Source organism: Ichthyophthirius multifiliis (assembly GCF_000220395.1).
Source record: "Ichthyophthirius multifiliis unplaced genomic scaffold scaff_1120509251319, whole genome shotgun sequence".
Taxonomy (NCBI): Eukaryota; Ciliophora; class Oligohymenophorea; order Hymenostomatida; genus Ichthyophthirius; species Ichthyophthirius multifiliis.
Window position 1 is genome coordinate 10,473 of NW_004085990.1, and position 23,945 is coordinate 34,417.

Sequence of the window (23,945 nt, forward strand, 5' to 3'; positions counted from 1 at the left end):
TAACATAAAATATATATTTATTTATATATTTTTTCATGTTTTTTTATATAAAATTAAAAAAAAAAATATTATATAAAAATAATTTAGTAAATTAAAAATAAAAAATTTAAAAAAAAATTATTTATAAAAATATTAATAAAAAAAAAAATTTTTAATAAAAAAAAAAATTAAAGGACGAAATCTTTATCATTTTTTAATTAAAATATTTTAATTATTAAATAACTTTTATAAAAATAAAATATGTCGACCATCAAAAATAAAAGCAGTACTTAAAATAGTTAATAACTAAAATATAGCGATTAAAACATTAAAAAAAGTGCATTAATAAAATAAAATTAAAGTACAGCAAAAAAAAAAGTTAGTTTGGAAAAACGATATTGAAATAAATATAGTTGAAAATTGGAAAGAATATAATATGATAGATGATAATAATGATAAAACATCATGTAAATGTGTAATTTTTTGAAATATATAATATATATTTAAAGAAATGAGAGTTAATATAATAAAAAAAAATGTAATAATTTTTATAATAAAAATTGTGTTTAAAATATATATTTATTTAATTATAATATATAAATTATATATTTTTATTTTTTTTATGAATAATATTATTTTTTAATAAACAGATTATATTTTAGCATAATATTATGGTTTTTTTATTTTATTTTTTAAATAAATAATTTTTTATTATTTTTATTAACTTTGAAAATATAAATAAAGTTTACAATAATTAAATCTATAACTTTTTATTAATATACAATAAATAAAATTAAAAAAAACTAAACATATTTATATTAATATATATATATATATATATATATATATATATATTTATATATTTATATAAAAAGAATCAATTTTCTTAATTTTCTTCTATATTTTTATTTATCCTTTATAATTTAAAAATATTATATTTAAGTAATCGATTATATATAAAAATATTATAAATTATATATACCATCTAATTCTTTTTCCATCATTCCATTCTCCTTCTTTTTCAGCTCCTTAAGACCCAATATACACTCCAATTCCGTGTTATCTTCCATTTGCCCATTAACCTTTATAAACTCTTCCTAAAAAATAAAAATAAAAATAATATAATCAAAAATCAAATTTACCATCTGGCCATTAAAATACACCATAACCATGTTTTTTATCATCTTTATATTCACCTTCATATCTTCTCCCATCTGACCATGTAAAAACTCCTTTTCCTTCCATTTTATTACTGACCCAATCTCCGTCATACTTTCTCCCATCTGACCAATCATAGCATCCTATTCCATGTATATTATTCTTATTAAATTCCCCTACATAAGTCGACCCGTCAGACCAATGGAATTTTCCTTGTCCATGTTTTTTACCATCTACATAATCTCCCTCATATCGAGCCCCATCAGGCCATTCTTCAACCCCCTTTCCGTGTTATTTATCATTATGCCAGTCACCTTCGTATACAGCACCATCCATGTGTAGATATTTTCCTTTTCCGTTCGCTTTATCTTCTATCCATCGACCAATAAATATATCGCCATCACTATGTATTAGTCTACCTTTTCCTTGTGCCATATCTATTATTTTTATTATTAATTAATAATGTTATTTTTTTTTATTTTATTTTTTGTTACTATTCCTCCAATAACCCTCATATACAGAACCATCGGACCAATATTATACACCTCTGCCATGCCTTTAGCCGTTTTTCCATTATCCTACATATACAGATCCGTTCTCGAATTAATAAGGGCCAAAATTGGGTAAATCATTATCTCCAAATTCATCTTCGTCATAGTCAAAATTACCTATATCTTGTAATGATTTTTTAACTTTTTCATTTAAATAGTCGGGGATTTATGTAATAGGCCATGCAATATTAGATTAAGGTTGATGTGTATTTTCTTAAGTGTGATTTATATTATATATATTGTTGGGTTTTTGTAAATTCTCATTTATTGTTGAATTAGATTAACGTTTTTCGTTTGTTAGAACTTCTTTTATTGTTTAGGCGTTTGTTAATGATTCGTGGTTTTTGAAATTTTTATTGTAAGATTGATTTTTTTCTATATAATTATATATTTATATATATATTATATCATATTATATATATTTTGTTGTTTTACCGATTTAAAATTGCTCTTCTTGGTTATGGTCTTCAAATGGATTTTTGGGGTTTCTTGAGTCGTCTTATATTTAGTCTTTTTAATCAGGCATATTACTACAACAATTTCCCATTTTGTTTTTTTTCTTGCTTTTTTTTTTGTTTTTGTTTTTTTTTCTTATTATTATAATTATTTTTTGCTTATGTTGATTTATTTATTTTCTTGTTTTTTTTTTTTTTTTTTAAAAAAAAAAAAAAAACTAATATTTTTTGTTTGTTTTTAAATGTTTTTATTTTATATAAATATATATTCTTCTGATTTGATTTTTTTTTTTTTTTCATGATAATATATATTATAATTTTTTTTTTCATAATTGAATTTATATAATAATATTTGTAGTTAATAAATTTATTTATGTTTTTATTTTATAAAGTCTATAAAAATTAAATTAAAAAATATATATATATATTTTTTTTTTAATATAAAATATTTTATAAAAAATATTTAAAATAATATAAATCAGAAAATCTAAAACAAAATTATTATTTGTTTATTTTCTATCTTTAAATATAAAAATTTATATTTTTTTTTATTTTTATTTTATTTTATTTTTTTTTGTAAAAAAATATGAACGTTAATTAGTTTAGCAATTAGCCTAATAATAAATAAAATTAAGTTTTTTAAAAAGTAAAATTAACAACCTCAACTGAATAAACAATTCGAAAAATAATGAATTAAAATTTAAAATAAATAACTAAGAATTCTAGTTAATTATTAAATTAAAAAAAACAATAAAAATTAAAATAAAAAAATGAAATATAATCTATAAATTCAATTGTAAAAAAAAAAATAAAAAAATATATATATATATACTTTTTTTCTTAAATAATAAAAGAAATTAATAAAAAGAAGCTCAGTATGTTTATCTTCTGGAATTTCAACAGAAATCACAGACGAGAAATAAAACTAAAAAACTTAAAGAAAAACTATATTAAAGAAAATAGCAAATTATAATATTAAGCCGATTTTTTATTTAAAAATTTCGATAAATTAGTAAGTGTAAGATTTGTCAAAGAAAAATAGAATTAAAATATATAAAATTAATAAATATAATAAAATGAATGTGCAAAATCCTTAGCGAATATATTCTAGAATTTAAAAGGGGAAAAAAAAATTATTATTCGAAAACGAAAAGCTTAGCTTTTTTAGAGGTTAATTAAAAAATCGAAAAAAATCAATAATAATAATTCGAAGATTTAGAATAATATTTAAAAAAACCTTTAAAAAATAAGGATAAAAACGAATTTATTATGGATTTATCAAGGGATTGCTTTTAAAAAATAAAAAATACTTAATACGAAATATATAAAAAAAATAAGAATATTTTAAATTTTATTTAAAAAAAAATAATTAAAAATATTTAATCTTTTGGTCAAAATAATAATACATTGATTTATTAAAATTAATAAACTGAGAAAATAAATTAATAAAATAAGAGTACATATTAATTTAATTTATAGTAGAATAATTCTTTAATTTATAATAATTTTTTTAATTATTTCGCTTTTTATAGGCCTGAATTTGATAAAAGTTAATTTTTGTTAAATAAAAAGGAATCAAATATTGATATTTAGGTTTTATTAAAAGATAAAATGTAAAAATATAAACAGTTAAAAATTTAATAATAAATTTAAAATAAATAAACAAATAATTCATTACAAAATATATAAAGTAAAAAGAAAAAAAATATGAATATTAATTAATTAAAAAAATATATATGATATATATATATATATATATATATATATATATATATATATATAAATATATATATACATATATATAATTTTTTTTGTTATTTAATATAAAATATAGTGTTATATTAAAAAATAAAAATAAAAAAAAACATATAATATATAAATTATTTTATTTGTTTTAAAAGAAAAAAGATCATTTTTTCTTTTTCTTTTAAAAAGTTGATTCTTTAAATTTGACTTTTTTATTATTTTTAGATTATTAACTATTAATATCTGAACTACAATTACTCTCGGATCTTTTTTTAATGATAGATTTTGGCTTATCTTAACTTATTTATGAATTATTAAGCTTTTCGTTTTCTTTTTTTAATTTCTAGGTGACTAAATACTTTTATTATTATTAATATTTTATTATTTATTAGAAAGGGCAAGTGCATTTTATTATTTATCTTTTAAAAAGTTATTTTCAGTATTTTTTATTTAATTTTTTTTCGATTAGTCTTAGTTGTTATTTTTTAATTATTATATATTACTATTTGCTTATTATTTTGCTATTTTTTCGGCTTCGGCTTTTTATTATTCAAGCTTTTCCATTTCGGCTTTTTATTATTCAAGCTTTTCCTTTATTTCCTATTCTTGTTATTGTAAAAGAACTTATTCTTAAGTTAATTTTTATTCTTATTCTTCTAATTATTTTTATTCGAGTTCTATTTTGACGATTTCTTCGGATTTTTATTCCTATTATATTAATTCTTGCTTGTTTTATAAAAAACTCATTTATGTATAGAATAGAAGACATGATTTTCTTTTTATTTATTCGGATGTAATCTTATTTTGACCAATTTATAATTAAGTTGCTATTAATTATTATTACATTGTCTATAATTATGTTTGGCATTATTATATGTTTTTATCTTTTTCTTCTTCTATATTATTACTTTATTGACTTAATATTAATTATATTTCTTCCTTTTTTTTTAAAAAAAAAAAATTAATTATTTTTGTTTATATATATATATATATAAAATACATTTGATAAATCATATTACTTTTCATTTTCTATAACGTCTATATTAGAACAATGTATTTTTATTTAATCTTAATTTGATAAGTAGGTATTACCTTGATCAGAAGGAGATAATTATTATGATTGATTCATTGACTAATTTTAGTCTGTTTTAAATTATTCTGTATGTAATTTCTCAACGCATTCTTATATATTAATAGAATCTTAATCAATATTTATTGTTTTCTTTATGTCTTAATTATTTACATAACCACAACATTATCCCATTTTTTAAATTACTAAAAAAATGAATATTTATAAAAATATATTATATATATACAAAAAAATAGTCTGTTAAATTTTATTTTACAAATTTAAAAAAATAAAAAGTATATATAGATATATATATAGATATATATATAGATATATATATATAGATATATATATATTATATATATATATTTTTATATATATATATATATATATATGTATTTTTTCATTTATATATATCTTCTAGTTCTCCGTATTATTCTAAATCTGAAATTATATTTATAATTTAATTATTTTAGATTGTTTTTTTAGCTAATTTTAATGTTTTTTCTTTATTAAATTAATTTAATTCATCTATTTCATTGTTTTCCATTAAATTAAAATATTAAACCTTTTTTTAGAAAAAAAAATTAATTTAATTATAAGTAAATTTAAAATACTTCTTCAATTAAAATATCATCTATAAATTTATCGAAAATTTCATGAAAATTCTCATTGTAAAAATTTATAAGGTTAAATGCAATTTTATTAATTATTTTTTTGTTTTTACATTCATTGGTAGGTTATTTAATTATATTTTGATTATTTATTTATTATATTTCTTTATTTAAATTTTTTAGCCAGTCTTTTTAGATTTATATTAATTGATAATCTTCATTTTCTTTCCTTTTTTCAATGACTGAGTATAAAATAAAATCACCTTCTTTAAATTTTTAACATTTAGAGTATTTTATATCGTCTAAAATTTATTGATCTTCATCTATATAAGCTTTATAAAGAAAATCTTTAAGTTTCAAATCTTTATTATGAGTTTATTTAATTAATATAGAGTCAAATTTATCACTTTATAAGTATTTTTTTTCATTAAGTAATATTTTTTTTTGTATATTATATTCAAATAGTAAATTAGATAAATATGCTGATTAGATTCTAGATTAGTTTGGTTAAGATTTTATTTAAGATTAGATTTTAGATAAATGTGAAGTTTTGGATTTGTAATATTCTAAAGGATTAATTTTAATGTTTTTTTAGGTATTCTAAATATCATTTATTTCTTAAAATGTAAATAATATAGAATTCATATTTTTATAAATATTAAAAAAAAATTAATTTAAAATAAATAAATATATTAATTAATTTATCTTTTATATTTATATAAAAAAATATTAATAAATGATTCAATCTGAAACTGTAAAAAAAAATATATTAATAATTTTTGAATAAATAATAAAAGAAGGCAAAATCGAAAATTTCAAAAATAGAAAACTAACATATAGACGAAGCTGTAAATTTAGATTCTGAGGGTTAATATTTTTTTTTCTATTTTTTTTATTTTTTTTTAATATTTATATTTTATTACTTAGTATATATTTTTATATTTGTATATTTATATATTTAAATATATATAATATTAAAAAAATATAAGATGTATAATCACATGATTAGCCATAAATTTTATAATACCTTCTGATTATGATAATTTAGATGTTAATAATGAATGTAAAAAATTATTTAAAAATATAAACCTATTAATATGTAATTATAATCTAAATTAAGACCTTTTATTCCTGATTATTATACAGCAGTAGGAAAAGTTGATGCTTTTTTAAAAATGGCAAGACCTGATTAATAAGATGAAATTTACTATGAAAAATTATTAATATATGCATATATGTATTTATATAGGATGAAATTGATTTAAATTAATCAAATAGACCTGTAATAGATTAAATGTATAAAGAATTAGTTAAAAAGAAGAAGGGTAATAAAAATATAACAATACATAGTATAGAAAATGCAGAAAAGAATTAAAATGATTTATAATAATGGATTAATATAGATTTAGTTAGAAAAAAAAAAGCAACCTCTAAGTGTTTCATATACAAAATAAATGCCGGTAATAAATAATTTAATGTAAGAATAAATTATATATATATATATATATATATATATATATATATATATATATATATATATATATATATATATATATATATATATGTTTGTTATTTTTTTTTAGATATTGCCTTAAGAAATTTATGATGCAATTTCTAATATTTAAATTCAAAACGAAGTATTAGATTTCAATTTATATGATTATAGTAAATTGACTTGTATCATTTTAGATTTTCCAGTACATAATACTAACAATAATACTTATATTATATAAAGTTTGCATGTTTTATTTACATTATATTCCGAATTTAAAGCCATTTAACATTTTTACTAAAATAATAATTAGTTGTTTTATGAATAAAATTAAATTTAAATAAATTCATAATATAAAATATTTTATATAATTTATTTATCTTTATTTAAGAAATAAATATATTTTTGATTTAATTTGTTTTTTTATTTTTTTTTAAAAAAAAAATAAAAATTATATTTAAAATAATTTTTTTTTAAAAAAAAATTGAAAATGTTAAATAAACCTGAAAACAATAATCAATAAATTGAAATGTCTTCTTAATAAGTTCCTCAAAAAAACTAGGAAAAAAAAAAAGACTATGAAAACGAATAATAAATTTAAAATTTAAATAGTGAACTTTAATAATATAACTCATTATTATATATGCCTAAAAGTGATTTTTTTTCTGATATAGATAGATAGGCAGCTTATGAAGATATATCTTCTTTATTAAGAACTGTTGGTTTTTTAGGTTTAAGTCGAATAAACATGAGTGATATAGATTATCATATTATAAGTAAAAGAAAAAATAAGATATAATAGAATATATATATTATAATATTTATATAAATACATTTATATTTATATATATATATATATTTATATATTTATTTATTTATTTATTTATTTATTTATTTATTTATATATAGTGAGAAAGGCTTAAATAGAAGGAAGAGAAGAAGTTTTAAATTAAAATGGAAATTAAGAAAATGAAAGAACTTAAGTTAAATTATTTTAAGTGAATATGTTAGTAATTTTTTTATAAAAAGGTATATATTTATATATAATTTAGAAAAAAGATGGTTTATATATAACTTCCGATAGCTAATAATTATTTTTATTAGAAGAATAAAGGCAAAAGCAACGTATGATGAATAACGATCGTTATTTATGTAATTTTTTCAAAACAAATGGCGATTTAGTAATCGATTAGGAATTTTATGAAAATAAAATATCAAAAATAAGGATTATTTCGTTTCATTAAAACCTATCTTTAGCAACTAAAAGGAGAACAGCAGTAATGTGTGAAAGACTAAATTAAAATAAACATATTCCATACCGTTTGAGGGTGTATATAGGGAAAATTGTACTTACAAAACACTTTAGGATGATTAAGGAAGATTTATAAATGCAGGAATTAAAAGAATTGATTAAAAAATATAAAGATAGATGCGATTTGGCACTTATACCAGTTTTGGATAAGTCTATTAAATTAATCGAATAGGAAATTGCTGAATTCGAGTGCTAGATTAATAGATAGCCTTTGAAGGAAATCGCTATATTGAAAAACGAGAGAAATAATTTGTGTAAATTAGTTTAGGATGAGGCGAATTTACTGAAAGATTTAATGTTTGAAATCATTGAAAAATGGAAGTAAATTTAAGCCACAAGAATTGCAACTAAAATGAATTGTTCTCCATTTAGGTTATATGCAAGATAGTATAGAAATAATGAGAATGGAAACGAACTAGAACTCGGGCTGGGGAAAGAGGCTATTATGGAAGATAAGGACGTGGATGGGATTGAGTAGAAGAGGAGGAAATAAATAAGAAAAGATAAAATTTTTGTCGAATTAGTGGTAAATGGGTAGGTAGTAACGAGAAGTAAGAGCTGCTTTGTAGAATGGCCGTCTTATGAGGTCAAGATTATGGAACAATTCTATATATTGGTGTTTACTAGACCTTCTTCAATGCAGTTAAGGGTGATTTAAGATGGGATTCTGGAAAAAATTATAGATGTTATCGAAGTGGAGATTCCAGGGGACAAAAGTAGGAGTATTACGGCGAGTGCGTAGATCATTAAAGAATATGAGTTTTGTTTTGGGGCAAATTAGAGGAAGATTTTTAGGGCAGTTTAAATTGAAAATGAGAAAAAAAAACTGCTTTTGAAAAGTAAGGAGAAGTTAACATAAATTTAGGGGAAAAAAGAAGAGAATAAAAAAAAAGACGAAAATAATGAGAATAAAAAGGAGGAATAAGAAGAAGTAAATAAAAAAGAAAATTTAAATATAGACTTATTAAATCCTTAAGAATTAGAGGAATTACGAAAAGAAGAAGAGAAGAAAATCCTATAAATGAAAATCGAAGAATTAAACAAATAAGAAGAAGAAGCGAAAGAAAAAGCGCTTTATAAGGGAAGAATTAGTATTCTGAGTGAATGGACTGGTCAAGGAGATAGAATGCCACCTTAAAATATAGATAATTTTGGCAAAGGAGGAGGTTTAGAAGATCAAAGTGAAAATGATAACCCATAAAATATAGTAAAAAAAATATAAATTGACAACGGGGAGGAAGAAGGATTCCATTTTGATGTAAATGACCCTAGAAACGAATTATAAATAGAATAATTAAGACAATTAAGATATAGGGATTAAAGAACGAAAGTTGAGAGAGACTTATATTTGCCGTTTGCTCATATAATGAGTTTAAGGTAAAGACTAATTAAGTGTAGTTTGATTAATCCTGATGTGGGTAATATACCGATTTTCGAAGAAGAGATTTTTAATAGTGAAGATCTAATGAAGGTTATAGAAGATACGGAAAAGGGAATATTTTTAAATGAGGAAAATATGGAAGAATTAAACAGGATTGAGAAAAAAGGGAGGTTTTTGGAAGATGTAGCTATTAGTCACAAAGAAGTCTTCGATGCGCAAAAAAAGGAAACTAAGAAAAGAATCGAAAATATAAAGAGGATTTTATTACAAAGATAGAATTTTGCAAAAGTAAAGAAATAAAATAACTAGTTTGGAGCACCTTTGGTATTAAAAAATGTTGTCAATGAATATAGAATCGATGAAAATGAAATTATACTCTTTGAACTTATTAAATAATGCTTTACTTAATAAAGAAAATTATAACCAAAGAAAAAAAAGGAAGAGAAAATTAGACTGGTTGATATTTAGGATAACATTAGTATTTTTATACACGTAAATATATATATTTATTAATTTTTTATTTATATGTGCATTATTTTAGATCTCACATGGTACTAATGTACCTATGAGAGATGATTCAGTTAGTAAAGCCTAATTTAATAATTTAGTAGCTAATAGATAAATGAAATTATTAAATAATATAGGATTTTAAGCTGTTTTTATGTAAAATATGTAAGGAAATATGCCTATGAATATGATGGGAAATATGCCTATGAGTATGATGGGAAACATGCCAATGATGGGAAATATGAATATGATGCCTTAATAAACAATTATGGATTAAAAATAAGGAAATTAACGTATTATTTTTTATATAAAAGAAAATATTAAAAAAATAAGTAAAATAAATAAAACCAATTGATTTTAAGAATATAAATGAATTAGAAAGAGTAAATTCTTATGTATAAATAAAGCTGATATTCGAAAAATAAGAATAAATAGTTTGCTCTAAGCCTTTTGAAGGTAATAATCCAGATTGGAGTTCTGAAAGACAATTATTAATATAATAATTATAAAACCGAAAAATTTCAGTTTACGAAATAAATAATTAATAAAATAGGCTTTTAGTAAGTCTTTTTGACTTAAAAATAACTAAAAAAAAAAGCAAGACTAAACTAGGAAAAGAGACTAAAATAACGCACTCCTTTTATTTAGGACATATATGTATTCCTCTATTTACTCTTTTTTCGAATTAAAAGTTAAATGCAACTTTTAGAGTCAATAGACCTATTATTATATTAGGATATTATACTGATATTAATAATTTATTAGGTTTTGACTCTGAATATGATCCATAAAATACTCTATAGGCACCCCCATAGCCTTTAAATTAGGAAAGTAAAATTAGAATTGACCCTTAGATTCCTACTACCCTTAATATGTCGATTAATATAGAGCCTTTCGTAGAAATTTCCCAAGAAAATGATTAATAGTTTTACGGCGAAAATCAAGATAGTAGGCTTCAATATATAGCGAATATATGGTTTGCGAATATAAAAAAAAAACCCATATTAGCTAAAAGACACATTAAATTATTCGGAAACGATATAGAATAGAACTCCTTTTTCCTCCCTAGATATATATCTAGACTAAAACCACCTAATATATTTGTAGATGGGATAAATGAGGCGAGAGATATAAGAAAGGACCCACATGCAATAGAAAAAGTTGCGAGATTTGTAAGTTTAATACCGTTTAAAAATGATACTGACCATTTTAAAGATATTCCTGATATACATTGTGATTCGTAGTAGTTTTTAGATTTAAAAGGAGGAGATTTCGAAGAACATGCTTTTTTACTTTGCAATTATTTCAACTACATAGACTTTTATTCAGGAAGGGAACATATTAAATCATATGTATTGTTAGGACATGCGATTCCTGAAGGATAGACTTTCTATACATTAAGAAGAGATACTAAAACTAATAAAGTATAAACTATACATATATATATATATATACATATATTATATACATATATATATATACATATATATATATACATATATACATATATATATATACATATATATATATATATATACATATATATTTTTAGGTAGAAATATGGAATCCATCTACAGGTGAACCTTATGTTATGACTACGGAAATTGTAGGAACTTAGTTTTTATGTTGTACTATAGGAAAAAAGAAATAGTCTGTAATATCTAAATATGATAAAGCTTGTCCATTATATGATGTCGGGTGTTTAATTGATGGATAAAATGTATATGTAAATATTTAAAATAGTGGAAGTCCAGGACAGATTGATTGGAAAGTTGAAGATGTGAAGTTTTGGTAACCTTTTTTGAGCAAAGTTTAATATGATTCGATTTTCGGCGAAAATGGAATAGAACCTTAACATAAAAATGAAGATAGTCTTATTTATGAAGATACACCTATAGAACCTGTTTAGAGATTAGAAAAAACTATTTAGAGTTATTTAGAAAATAGGATTATTGAAAGTAGATATAAAGAAGTTAATTATAATGCAGAGCATACTTCTTTTACATAAAAACATGATTTCTATATTAGAGATAATTTATTATAGTGGTTAGAATAAATGAAATATAAATGTAGATTGTCGGGATTAGGGGTATTTATATATAAATATATAAATATATATATATATATATTTATATATATATATATATATTTATATATATTTAAATATATATTCTAGTCTGATTTATCTGAAAATTAAAATGGATATTAAGAAAAATATTAAAATGCTAAAATTACATTGGAAAAAATATAAGGCGAGTTAGATGAATATATTAGAAGTGGAGAAAACCTATATGGATTTCCATTAAATCTGTCGTTTACTTCAGTGGATAAGGTTTGGGATGAATTAAAGCATACAGGAATTCATGAAATTTTAGCTAGTGATATGAAATACATTTGTAGTGTTAAATGCTATTCTTATCCGAATTTTATAATTTCGGTGTGGGTTTTTGTAGGAATTGTATATTCATGATATATAGATATATATATATATATATATTACAAAAAATCATTAAAATTATTATTCTTATTTATTTTTTAATATATCTTCTTATTTTTTTCCTTCGTTTTCTTATTCTTGTTTAATTTCTAATTATCTGATTTTGATATATAAATCTTTAGCTTCTTTAGATATATTTTTAGGTATATCAACTTTAAATACAACTAAATGATCACCTTTAAACCTTGAATGTTCTTATTCAATGCCTTAATTCTTCAGTTTATGAATTTCGTCAGGTTAAATTCCTCCTAGTATATTTAAATCTACATATCCATATAACGTTTTTATATTTTTTTTTGTTCCCAGTATAATTTCCGAAGCACTTAAAAAACAATCTGTAATTATATTATTGTTAATTCTTTTAAAATACGGGTGTTCTTTTATATTAATTTGGATAAATAAATCCCCGTTTTTTCCGCCCTATTCTCCAGTGTTTCCACTCCCTTCTTTTCTCAGGACTTATTTATCTTTAATACCTTTCGGTATTATGATTTTTTCGTCCTGAGTTTTTTAAATAAAGGCAGTTCCGAGGCATGTTTTGCACTTATTTTTGACGATTTTACCAAACCCTTCACATTAATCACATATTTATTCGCACATTTAGTGATTTTCCTTTACTAATAAAATACCTGTACCCCCACAGGAGTAACATTTAGATGGTATTGTACCTGTTTATGCCCTTGTACCTTTACATATATAACATAAAACCTTCTTTTGGAACTAAACTTACTTCTAAATAGTTTATTACATGATTTCGAGGAAATCTACATGCAATTGAATTTATATATCTTCTCCTTTTTTAGCAGGCCTTGCTCTAGTCTTGCTTTTACGCTCAAAAAAAGCATCAAAATCTTAAAAAGTTTCTTCGTAAAATTATTATCGATTCTTAGGTTTTTCACTTTTCTGTTATTATTATTATTCTTAAAAATCTTCGTAAGAATTACTATATCCACAAGAATCATATATTGCTCTTTTACTTTAATCTGACAATATATCATATGCGTTTTATATTTGGGAAAAAATGTCTTTTGATTAAGGAGATGGGTTAGTGTCAGGATGATATTTCTTAACTAGCTTATAATATTGGGATTTTATTTCCTATATAGTGGAGGTTTTAGGCAATTAGAGGATTTAATATAGGTTTTTATTATTATATGAGGAATATTTATATAATGATTTAATTAACATATTTTTGTTTTATATATTAAATATTTATTTTTGTATTTTACAATATTAAATTTAATTTGATTTTTAATATTTTTAGATGTAAATTTTAGTGTTTATAATATAGTTCGTAGAAAATAACTATTTTAATTTTTTAAAAAACTCATAATGCTATAATAAATAACTGGGTTATTTAATTAATAAATATCTAATATAATAATAATTTAATTATAATGTTATTGTATTTTCGGAAATTAAATGCTCGTAATTTATTTATTTATTTTAAAAAAAAAAAAAAAATATTTTGAATTGTTTCTTAATAAAATTAAAAGAATTCCATAAGTATATTTTTTTAAATAATATATACTTATTTATCTAATTTATTGTTATTTTTAAAAAAATTATATGTATTTTATTTGCTATTTAATTTTAATTCTATATTTTATCAATATTAGATTTATAATTAACATTTTTTTACTTAGTTATTCTCTTTATTTGTATGATTAGTAATTATATTTATTTATTTTATGTGATTAAGTTTATTTGATTGATTTTTGTTAAAATTATAAATATATATATATATATAGATATATATATATATATATATATTATTATGTATTTATTCATATTTTTAATATAATAATTAATATTTAAACATTAATTATTTAGTACTTTTCTAATTATTATTATATTATATGATATTTAAATTTTTTTTTTTTTATTTTAATAAAAATATTTATATTTTTAATTAATATACTATAAATATAAATTATTTAAATTTGATATTTAATTATATAGTAAAAAATTTAATAAAATGTATAAAATTTTTAATTTTTCTTTTCTTTTCATTTTATTATTGTCTTATAAAATATTTATATAATTAGAATTTTCTTTATAAAACTTACAGCATATTTAGTATAATATTAATATTTTGTCTGCTTTATATATTTACATTTTTACAATTATTTTATATATATTATAATTTTATTTATAAAATTAATATTATTAATTCATTAAAAATAAATTTTTATAGAAAAAATTATAATTAGCTCAAATATATAATTTCTATATACAAATTTTATTTTAATTCAATATTCGCATTAATAATCTAAATTATCTTTAAATTATTATTTGCAATTATAATATAATTTTTTTAAACAATCTTTAAATTCTCTATCACATATATATATATATATATATATATATATATATATATATATATACATATACATACATATATATTATTTATATTTAATTAAATTTTTTACACTTTTATATTAGATTCACCTGGCAATAGTAAATTTTATTTGTAATGTTCTTAAAAACATTTTGGAGAAACGCAATTATTTACACAATTATTATTAAAATCAGATGGTATTTATATACATTTATATGGCAAAGTTTAATTTTTTTAACAATTTTCGACTCTATTTCTGTAAAATCTTTCGAAATCGTTTGTTTTTTTAGTTTATATTTAATAAATGAATAAATAAATAAAAGCTATATATAAATATAATTTCATAGAAAATAATAAATATTTTATAATTATATAAATAAGTACATATATATATATATAAAAATAAAATTGATATATTAAAAAAACTAAAAACTTAATATAATTGATTATAAAAGAATTTTATATAAATATTATAAATACATCTATATATATATATATATTTAACAAAAAAATAAAAAAATATATAATATTAATTATAATATATATATATAAAAAATAAATAAAAATGTTAAAAAAAATTCAAACTATAATACTAGTTTCCATAATTTCTATATTATTAATAATTTATAATGTTCAAAAGCCTAAAAAAGATACTATAAAAAGTCCCACTAGAGACGACATAGCCACATGTTAAGTCAGATAATGTTTTCATCCTTTATATGAATGTTTTTAAGATAAAAATTGTGAAAAAGAATTGATTGAAATGGAGCACAAATATGAATAAGATCCTTCTTAATATGAAACTTTAGTATCATAATTAAAAGCAAGTGAATTAAAGGAATTATTTTCATGTTATAAAAAAAAATGTCAAGTAGAAAGTTATATATAGCATTGTGGAAAAGAAGATGTTTATATAAAATAATGTTTCAGAAATAAAGACTGTTAGAAAGAAAATAAAGCTTATTTTGATAATTATAATACTTGTTCTAATAGAAAATATCAAGCCTGTGAAGGTTTATAAGGAGAAAAGTAATTATAATGTATATCTTAAGAAGTTATTTGGTGTGCATCGGATGGATTAACAGATTTAAAAGGAGAATTAGCTAGTGCATTTTTTTGTTTATGAAATAAAATATTATAATAAAAATTATTAATATTTTATATTTATTAAAAATATTAATCGATTTTTATTTATTTAATTTATATAAAATACTATAGCATTATTTTTACATAAGTTCAAAAATTATTAATATATTTTTTTTTTAGAATATATGTATATACAATTATATATATTTTAATTTATATTAATTAGTAAATTATATAAATGTTTATATTAAATATTCAAATGTATATTTATTGTTAACTTATAATATAAATATATATATATATATATATATTTATATATATATATAATAGTATTATATATTAAATTTTATACGTTACGTTAATATAATATATATTCATAAATATAGAAATTATTTAATTCATTTTAATATATAATTCCTATAATTTTTATTTAAAAATAAATGTTATTATTATTTAAATAATAAAAATTATTATAATTTATAAAGCATTTAGTTTAATTTATTTTATTTATATTAAAATGTTATTAATTGTCTTTCTCTTTATTTAATTATTATTTATATTATATTAAAATAAAATTAAAGATAAATAAAATATTAATAAAAAATGCAAAAATTATATTAACTTTCTTTTAAATTATCTTTTTTCAATTCAAATCATTATAATCTATATTAGATAAAAAATGGTTTCTTATTACCTTCTCCTCCAAAAAGACCTTTACATTTTAATTAATTATTTATGTAAAAATATCTTAAAAATAATGAATAACCTCTATCTATATAAGAAATGTAAAAATGTATAAAAGATGATTCACTTTATTAATAAGAGAAGATAGAATGCAAAAAACTTTTAAAATAAGAATAAGAAAAATATTAACATGAATTAAATTAATATAATAAAAACTACAAACTTCCTAAAAAACCCTCTTCCATTTTTATAAGTCTTGTTAAAGAATATTATAGTAAGAATGGGACTAAAGGTTAAAAAATAACTGAAAAAATATAAGAAATAAAGGAAATTTATAAAAACCTGACGTAAGAATAAAAAAACAATTATTAGAATCTTTAAGAAAAATAAAGATAAATATATGAATAAGAACTTTAAGATTTCTAAAAAAAAACTCTTAAAACAAAATCCCTGAGTACTAGAAATTATCAGGCTATAATATATTCCTTTAAGAACAATATTCTCAAAAATAAGATAAATAATAAATAGGATTTTTGGCTTAAGTAGGTTAAAAATGGTAAAATTTAAGTGAAGAAGAAAAATAAAAATATAATGAAAAAGCAGAACAATAGAACATTCAAAAAAGTTAATAACTTGAAGTTTTTCTTTAAAAATATAATATGGGTTTGGAAGAATTCAAAGTATTATTAAAGAAAATAATTTAAAAACTAAGAAAATATTGATTAAATATCAAATAATTAGTAATAATAGAAAGAAAAAAAGCAGTAAAAGAATTCAAAAGTAAAGAATAATAATAAATAAGAAAAAGTTCTTAAAAAGTCTTAAAAATGAGAACAATGATAAAGAAGAAAATCATATAATTTTATAAACGAGTTAAAAAAATTATTATTAGATAAATAAATATTAAAAAAAAAATATATTTAAAAAGATATTTTTATTTTAAAAATATATAAAAAAATTATATAAATAAATATTTTATATATTTAGAAATATATATTTTAAAAAAGAAGTTTATTTTATTAATTATATATATATATAAATATTATTTAAATAAATATAAATATAATAATATATATATATATATATATATTTATATATATACTATTTATTTTTATATTTATATATTTTTTTCATTATTTTTTTTATTTGAGATTATTATATTATTCCAAAAAATACCTTTATGTACTTTTTACAATATTTTTATTAATTAAAAAATGCGAGCTAATGGATATAATTTAAATACCTTTTTTTATAAATATAAATGTTTAAATTAACTTGATATATTCAATGTATATTCTCCATTTTATTTCTTAATAAAATGTTAAGGACCTTATATTTCTATACCAATTTTATCATTTTCTAAATAAAAATCTAGACTAAAAATATTATCAACTAATGTATATATATAATATGCATATATATAAAATATATAAATATATATATATATATATATATATATATATATATATCTATTTTTTATTTATATATTTTTACTTATATATTCAGTTGTGTATTTTTTTCCAAATTGTCTTAAAATATCAGAAAACCTTTCCTCGGACATATTTTTTTAATATTAAGTTATTTTTTTTTCATTAATTTTTTTATATTTATTATATAAAATTTCGTTTTTTGCAAATTGTTATTTATAATTTTCTTCGAATAGATTTTGTAATTTAGAATTTTTTAGTTCATTTTAAAATATTTTCATTGATTTATATATAAAAAGGCAATTATAGAAGCTTTTCTAGTTTTAAAATACATTTATGTCTTTATATTTGAGGAATGTTTTCCAAAATTAATTATCGAATATTTATAATCTTATTATATTTATAGAAATTCCTATTAAAAATTCCCTTTTTCCGTCTATTTTATCATTTCTGAGTACTTCTAATATATAAGGAATATGCATTTCGACTTCTTTTTTTTATAAAATATTTAGGTTTATTCCCGAAACTAATAAATTTAAATAAATTTCAAGAAAATTCTGTTCCTTTTCCATTTTTTTTAAGTTTTCGAAAGATAAGAGATTCTCGAATATTAAATGAGTTTTCTCAAAAATAAAATTTTGTTTCCCTAATGAATGAATAACGCACTTAAGTTGCCAATTATTCATTTTTTTTAACTATTCCCATATTTTATTCTCTAAATCTTCCCATATTTACACATATAAATGATTTGAAAACGTATAAACGTCTAATTAGCCCAGTTTATAGCAATATAGAGCTATTTTTTATTCATTTAAACTGTTTATTTAGGTCTTTATGTTATATATTTAATCTCTAATAAAGTCAAAATGGTTTTTTTTGATTAAATAGAATAATTTTTTGTTCAAGTATTTGATTTCTGTAATGAAAAAAAGGTTGTTTTCGCTGAAAAAAACTGAAGGTATTTTTATGTAAAATTTCTGGTAATTTTAAAGCAATTTTTAGTAGTTTTTAATTTACTAATTTTCATCATTTTTTATATCTAGAAGAGCGTATTTTTACAATCTGGTGATATAATTCATATTTTCTTCACAAAAAAACTAGTTTAGTTCAAAATTAGTCTCGAAGAAAGGCTCTAGATAGTCTTTTTGATTTTTTTCGAGTTCTTTTTGGATCTCTAGGCCTTTTTAGAGTAATTTTTAGATATTAATTTCCAATTATTTTACCTTTTATTCATTTTAGAATACTTATTTCTATAATAGGAGGTATAAAAGAATGATTTTTTAGTATTTTTGGAGGTTTTGAATTTAAAAAGACTTAAAAATAATATCTATATCGTGATTATTTTGACTATTTATGATAATATTTATGAGTAAATTTTCCATTTTTTTAATAAAAAATTCCGCGTTTTGTAAAATGAAGGTTTAGTTGAAAAAATAATCTATTTCTTGTTTTATATTTTATTTTATGAAAGGAAAATTTGTTATTTTTCCTGATTTTATTAAAATTAGAATGTTAAAAACGGAATCTTATTGGTCTTAATTTTACATTTAATTTAATAGATTTTTTAGAGTGTTTTCATGGATGTATTGGTCTTTTTTTTAGAAAGGATTTTCATATTATAAAATATGTGTTTTTTATGAAAATTAGTATTATTATTTTTTTTAATATAAAGTTTAAAATAAAGATGATTTTTTTATATTTTTAAATAAGTTTTTATACATTTTTTATTTTAATGCTTATATTGTTTTTATTAAAAAATAAAAAATAAATAAAAGAAGATATTTTTTTATAATTATAATATATCAAAACAAAAAAAAATGAACTATAATATAATAAATGATGAAAAATAAGTTTTTAGAATTCAATTTTCGTTACCAAGTTAAAAATTAGCTTTTATAGTAAAAGAAACTATCGAAGTTGATAAAGAATTGAATGAAAAAGTGGTTTAAAAAGAACTATTTTTTAATGAAAATATTGTAACTTTAATTTATAAATCTAATGATGCCAAAAAAGTAAGGTCTGCCATTAAAAATACTATTGAAAATATTTGTTTATGTTTATAAACTATATAAAAATTTTAATGAGAATTATTTAATAAATATATATATTAATTGATGTATATGTTATTTTTTTGTGCTTATTTTATTTTTAATAATAAAGTATAAAATAAAGTTTTAAATTAATATTAATAGTTTTTTTTTTTATATTTTTCAAATTTTTTTTTTTTTTTTAAAAAAAAAACTAAAATTAATTTTAAAAAAATAAAATAAAAATATATGCAAGTATCATAAATAACCTATGATATGTTACGTATAAAAAAATATAATGACAATCTATGGATGAAATACTAAGAATATACTATGCCTTTACTATTAATTATATATATATATAAATTTATATATCATATTGACTATTCTAAAGTAAAAAAATACAACGATATTCCATATTTACTGTAAGATAAACTTTTGATTCCTTTGTTGGCTTTCGCACCTATATATTATCTTATAGACACTTTATGTCTAATAATTTCAAATATAGCTTTTGAAGAATAATGCAATATGGACTTATTACTACATCATATACTAACTATTATAATGTCTCCTTATATAATATTTAGTAGGTATATATTTATTTATATAATTTTTTATATAAATAAAACAAAACAAAAAGATATGTTCCTTATTGGTAAATAGGTCCTCCTCTATTTCATACTCTATTAATTAGCTTTCCTGATTAAAAATGGTTGAATTATATTTATTTCAGTGTAGTAATATTTTTTACTTATAAGTTATTTAGTGAATAACCTTATAGTAAATTATAATATTATAATATTACTAAACTTTGTGTTTCTATACTAAAAGTGACTCTACTATTGTTTTATTTTCATGACTGTACTAATGAAATTAAAGATTTGGCTTCGAAGTATTAAATAATAATACCTACGTAAGGATATACGAGTATTTTTTTATATATAGATCCTTATATTGAATATTTAAATTTTATATGAGAAAAAATAAATAAAAAATAAATAATAAATAAATAAATAAAATATGTGCTGTTTTTTTTTATTTATTATTAAAAATTTCAAGTATTTTTTCTTTTAGTAATTAAAAATGAAGAATAAATACATAATCCAAGTCCAGAAGCTACAGATGTTGCTTTTAAAACATCATTTTTAAAAAATCTATAAAGAAAATAACTTAAACCTACCCCTCCGACAAATGAAAAGGTCTTTAAATGATTATTTTTGTATGTTTAGGAGCCAAAAAGATACCCTATAGAAGAAACTAATGTTCCTTCTAATAAATGTTGAATCAATTTTAAGTTCTTTTTCTTTTTTGGTTAATATAGACTACCTAGTTTTTTTTTTTTGATTTTATTTCGAAATAGGGCTATTGTTTTTTTAAATATTTCTTGAGTTCATCATTTTTCCATAGACTTCTTTTTCTTTTTCCTTGTTTTTTTAAATATATTCTCTATATTTTTAATATATAGAGCTTAATTCATTCTATATACCGGAATTATTTCCTTCATTTTAATTTGCTTTTTTTATAAAATCATATGCCCTTTCAAAATCTTCTAGATTTTTATAGCATACAGCCTATATTTTTATTTATATATTAGTTTATATATATAATTACTAGTCTATATAATGCTTTGGTATTTTTTTTATCAATAAGAAGTGTTTAATTAGAAAGCTAAATTGAAGCTTAATAATTTTTTAGGTTAAAATAACATAAGGACATATTGTTTATTAAATTAATTGATATTTCATTGTATTATTTTTATACTTCTTCGCTAATATATTTAAAAAAATTCGGGTGTGTAACATCTAGTGCTTATTAATATAAATTTATAGCTTTTAGGAAATCTTTTTCTTAAACTAATACTTTGGCTTAGGTATTTAAATCTTTTGCAATTTCTATTCTTTTATCTACAGTATAAAATATTTCATTACTTTATTTATTTTCTTACTCTTCTTTTTTGTTTTTTTATTCTTCTTTTTTGTTTATTTATTATTCTTCTTTTTTGTTTATTTCTTATTCTTCGTTTTTGTTTGTTTCTTATTCTTTGTTTTTGCTTATTTCTTATTCTTCGTTTTTGCTTATTTCCTATTATTGTTGTTATTATATTATTAGTTCTTTTATGGGACTTTTTTTTTATGCACTTTATATTTATTATTCTAGAGGACTTTTATTTTCTTTATTTTCTAGAATTTTATCTTATGCTTCTTAAGGTTTTAAAGGTGAATATTAGGGTTCTTCCGGATTTAGTTTTTTGGGAGTACACTAATAATTATTATATGTTTAGTTTTCTATTTATTATTAGTCTTTAATGATTTCTATTTCTTTATTCATTTATTGGATTTGATTTTGAATATTATTTTCATTTTATTATTAGTTTTGGATTATTTATTAATATTTTGGTGTTTGAATTTAATCTTTATTTTCTAGTTGTTGATTATTTTCTTATTAATTTAATTATTTGGAATTCGGAGGAGAAACTTATGAGTTCATTTTTATTAATTTTAATATATTATTTTTATATTCAATTTTTTTTATTTTATTTTATTTTATTTTCGTTTTCTTTTTATTTTACATAAAATTAATTTTTGTTTTTTGTTTTAACAAAAAAGATATCTTTATTTATTTAAAAATTTAAATGGATTATTTCAATTTTTATATTAAATTATTTATTTAAAAAAATAAAAATAATAGACAATTAATAAATAAATTTGATTTTACTTTCTAAGATATTATAAATTAGTCAAACTTAAGTTATAAGTTATTCTCTATAAATTAATAAAAAAAAATATATATATATCAAAAAACATTTGTTAAATAAATAATAAAAATTTACAAAAAATATATATTAAATTAATAATATAAAGTATACACTTAATATTAAATATATAATATATTAAATTATAAACAGTTTTTTTGTTTTTAAGAAAAATAAGTACTACTATTTCTTAGTAGTATAATAGGTTTTAAAAGATTTTAATTATTCATAAATATGATAACAATAAGCAAATAAATTATCAATTTATATTCTTACTTGTCTATATGTCTTTAATAATTGAATTCATTTTTTTTTAATAATTATTGACTTATTTTATTATCCAATTAGGGGAATGTCAAACATAGTAAATAATTATAATTCTTAAATTTATAAAGTTAATTAAATTAATTATGATTTTTTTGTGTTTTTTGATGGTATTATTTTGATTTAATTAACTGTATTCTCAATAATTTCATTGCATTCAAATTATAATTATTGAATTTCATTTGTATATTCGTCATAAATTTCAATTAATTTAAAATTTTATGAATTTTATTTATACATTAACTCTACCTTAAATCTAATAGAAAACAAATAATTTTATAATTTAGAAATTTAATTAAAATATATTATGTCAAAATTTAAATCTTTAATCATATTCTATGTAAGCATATTTGCTTTTTAAGAATATAATTATAATTTTAGAATTTAATTATTTAAAAGGGAATTTGATCTATATTTAAGCGATGGAGAAGAACGATAACAACCCATTAAATTAGAATTAATATTATTATTAATATTATTATTATTATTATTATTATTTTTATTATTATTATTATTACTAATATTTTTAAATATAATTTT

General features: G+C 18.6%; 5 protein-coding genes across 5 annotated transcripts, besides 50 other annotated features; 2 read left to right on the plus strand and 3 right to left on the minus strand. All coding sequences in view use genetic code 6, as the record gives it.

Moving 5' to 3' along the window:
* The first annotated feature begins 50 nt into the window (after positions 1-50).
* Positions 51-128: a microsatellite.
* Positions 105-163: a microsatellite.
* Positions 126-171: a microsatellite.
* Positions 133-169: a microsatellite.
* A 617-nt stretch (positions 172-788) lies between the features above and the next one.
* Positions 789-849: a microsatellite.
* A 112-nt stretch (positions 850-961) lies between these two features.
* IMG5_180770 (MORN repeat protein) lies at positions 962-2,293 on the minus strand (the record flags this gene model as incomplete). The annotated part of the gene is made up of 4 exons (XM_004027533.1): positions 962-1,076; positions 1,122-1,574; positions 1,632-2,063; positions 2,124-2,293. Coding segments are annotated over 4 exons (1,169 nt in total), but the record flags the coding sequence as incomplete, so codon positions are not given.
* Positions 2,065-2,111: a microsatellite.
* Positions 2,073-2,112: a microsatellite.
* Positions 2,235-2,278: a microsatellite.
* Positions 2,294-2,430: 137 nt separating the features above from the next.
* Positions 2,431-2,493: a microsatellite.
* A 184-nt stretch (positions 2,494-2,677) lies between these two features.
* Positions 2,678-2,719: a microsatellite.
* A 702-nt stretch (positions 2,720-3,421) lies between these two features.
* On the minus strand, positions 3,422-5,018 carry IMG5_180780 (hypothetical protein; the record flags this gene model as incomplete). The annotated part of the gene is made up of 3 exons (XM_004027534.1): positions 3,422-3,432; positions 4,393-4,828; positions 4,890-5,018. 3 exons carry the CDS (start codon positions 5,016-5,018, stop codon positions 3,422-3,424), a joined length of 576 nt encoding a protein of 191 aa, XP_004027583.1.
* Positions 3,874-3,947: a microsatellite.
* Positions 4,244-4,280: a microsatellite.
* Positions 4,423-4,481: a microsatellite.
* Positions 4,428-4,479: a microsatellite.
* Positions 4,703-4,748: a microsatellite.
* Positions 5,019-5,255: 237 nt separating the features above from the next.
* Positions 5,256-5,353: a microsatellite.
* Positions 5,354-6,473: 1,120 nt separating this feature from the next.
* Positions 6,474-6,548: a microsatellite.
* Positions 6,549-7,061: 513 nt separating this feature from the next.
* Positions 7,062-7,136: a microsatellite.
* Positions 7,137-7,554: 418 nt separating this feature from the next.
* IMG5_180790 (hypothetical protein) lies at positions 7,555-12,734 on the plus strand (the record flags this gene model as incomplete). The annotated part of the gene is made up of 6 exons (XM_004027535.1): positions 7,555-7,840; positions 7,974-10,249; positions 10,299-10,473; positions 10,598-11,688; positions 11,817-12,353; positions 12,441-12,734. The coding sequence occupies 6 exons, from the start codon at positions 7,555-7,557 to the stop codon at positions 12,732-12,734; spliced, it is 4,659 nt and encodes a 1,552-aa protein (XP_004027584.1).
* Positions 7,616-7,649: a microsatellite.
* Positions 7,868-7,972: a microsatellite.
* Positions 7,898-7,939: a microsatellite.
* Positions 7,901-7,963: a microsatellite.
* Positions 7,901-7,971: a microsatellite.
* Positions 7,921-7,967: a microsatellite.
* Positions 9,245-9,279: a microsatellite.
* Positions 10,433-10,497: a microsatellite.
* Positions 10,445-10,517: a microsatellite.
* Positions 11,697-11,810: a microsatellite.
* Positions 11,706-11,810: a microsatellite.
* Positions 12,359-12,435: a microsatellite.
* Positions 12,735-12,770: 36 nt separating the features above from the next.
* IMG5_180800 (hypothetical protein) lies at positions 12,771-13,949 on the minus strand (the record flags this gene model as incomplete). Its single annotated transcript, XM_004027536.1, has 2 exons — positions 12,771-12,858; positions 13,132-13,949. The coding sequence occupies 2 exons, from the start codon at positions 13,947-13,949 to the stop codon at positions 12,771-12,773; spliced, it is 906 nt and encodes a 301-aa protein (XP_004027585.1).
* Positions 13,950-14,183: 234 nt separating this feature from the next.
* Positions 14,184-16,228, plus strand: IMG5_180810 (hypothetical protein; the record flags this gene model as incomplete). Its single annotated transcript, XM_004027537.1, has 6 exons — positions 14,184-14,189; positions 14,258-14,267; positions 14,408-14,431; positions 14,810-14,840; positions 15,207-15,360; positions 15,743-16,228. The coding sequence occupies 6 exons, from the start codon at positions 14,184-14,186 to the stop codon at positions 16,226-16,228; spliced, it is 711 nt and encodes a 236-aa protein (XP_004027586.1).
* Positions 14,490-14,534: a microsatellite.
* Positions 15,106-15,176: a microsatellite.
* Positions 16,229-16,243: 15 nt separating the features above from the next.
* Positions 16,244-16,298: a microsatellite.
* A 169-nt stretch (positions 16,299-16,467) lies between these two features.
* Positions 16,468-16,528: a microsatellite.
* Positions 16,529-16,614: 86 nt separating this feature from the next.
* Positions 16,615-16,668: a microsatellite.
* A 1,112-nt stretch (positions 16,669-17,780) lies between these two features.
* Positions 17,781-17,868: a microsatellite.
* A 28-nt stretch (positions 17,869-17,896) lies between these two features.
* Positions 17,897-17,997: a microsatellite.
* Positions 17,944-18,003: a microsatellite.
* A 267-nt stretch (positions 18,004-18,270) lies between these two features.
* Positions 18,271-18,341: a microsatellite.
* A 4-nt stretch (positions 18,342-18,345) lies between these two features.
* Positions 18,346-18,375: a microsatellite.
* Positions 18,376-21,307: 2,932 nt separating this feature from the next.
* Positions 21,308-21,343: a microsatellite.
* Positions 21,311-21,347: a microsatellite.
* Positions 21,348-22,261: 914 nt separating this feature from the next.
* Positions 22,262-22,416: a microsatellite.
* Positions 22,292-22,443: a microsatellite.
* Positions 22,292-22,444: a microsatellite.
* Positions 22,352-22,385: a microsatellite.
* Positions 22,445-22,850: 406 nt separating the features above from the next.
* Positions 22,851-22,879: a microsatellite.
* Positions 22,880-23,200: 321 nt separating this feature from the next.
* Positions 23,201-23,230: a microsatellite.
* A 631-nt stretch (positions 23,231-23,861) lies between these two features.
* Positions 23,862-23,922: a microsatellite.
* Positions 23,862-23,930: a microsatellite.
* The last annotated feature ends 15 nt before the right edge of the window (positions 23,931-23,945 follow it).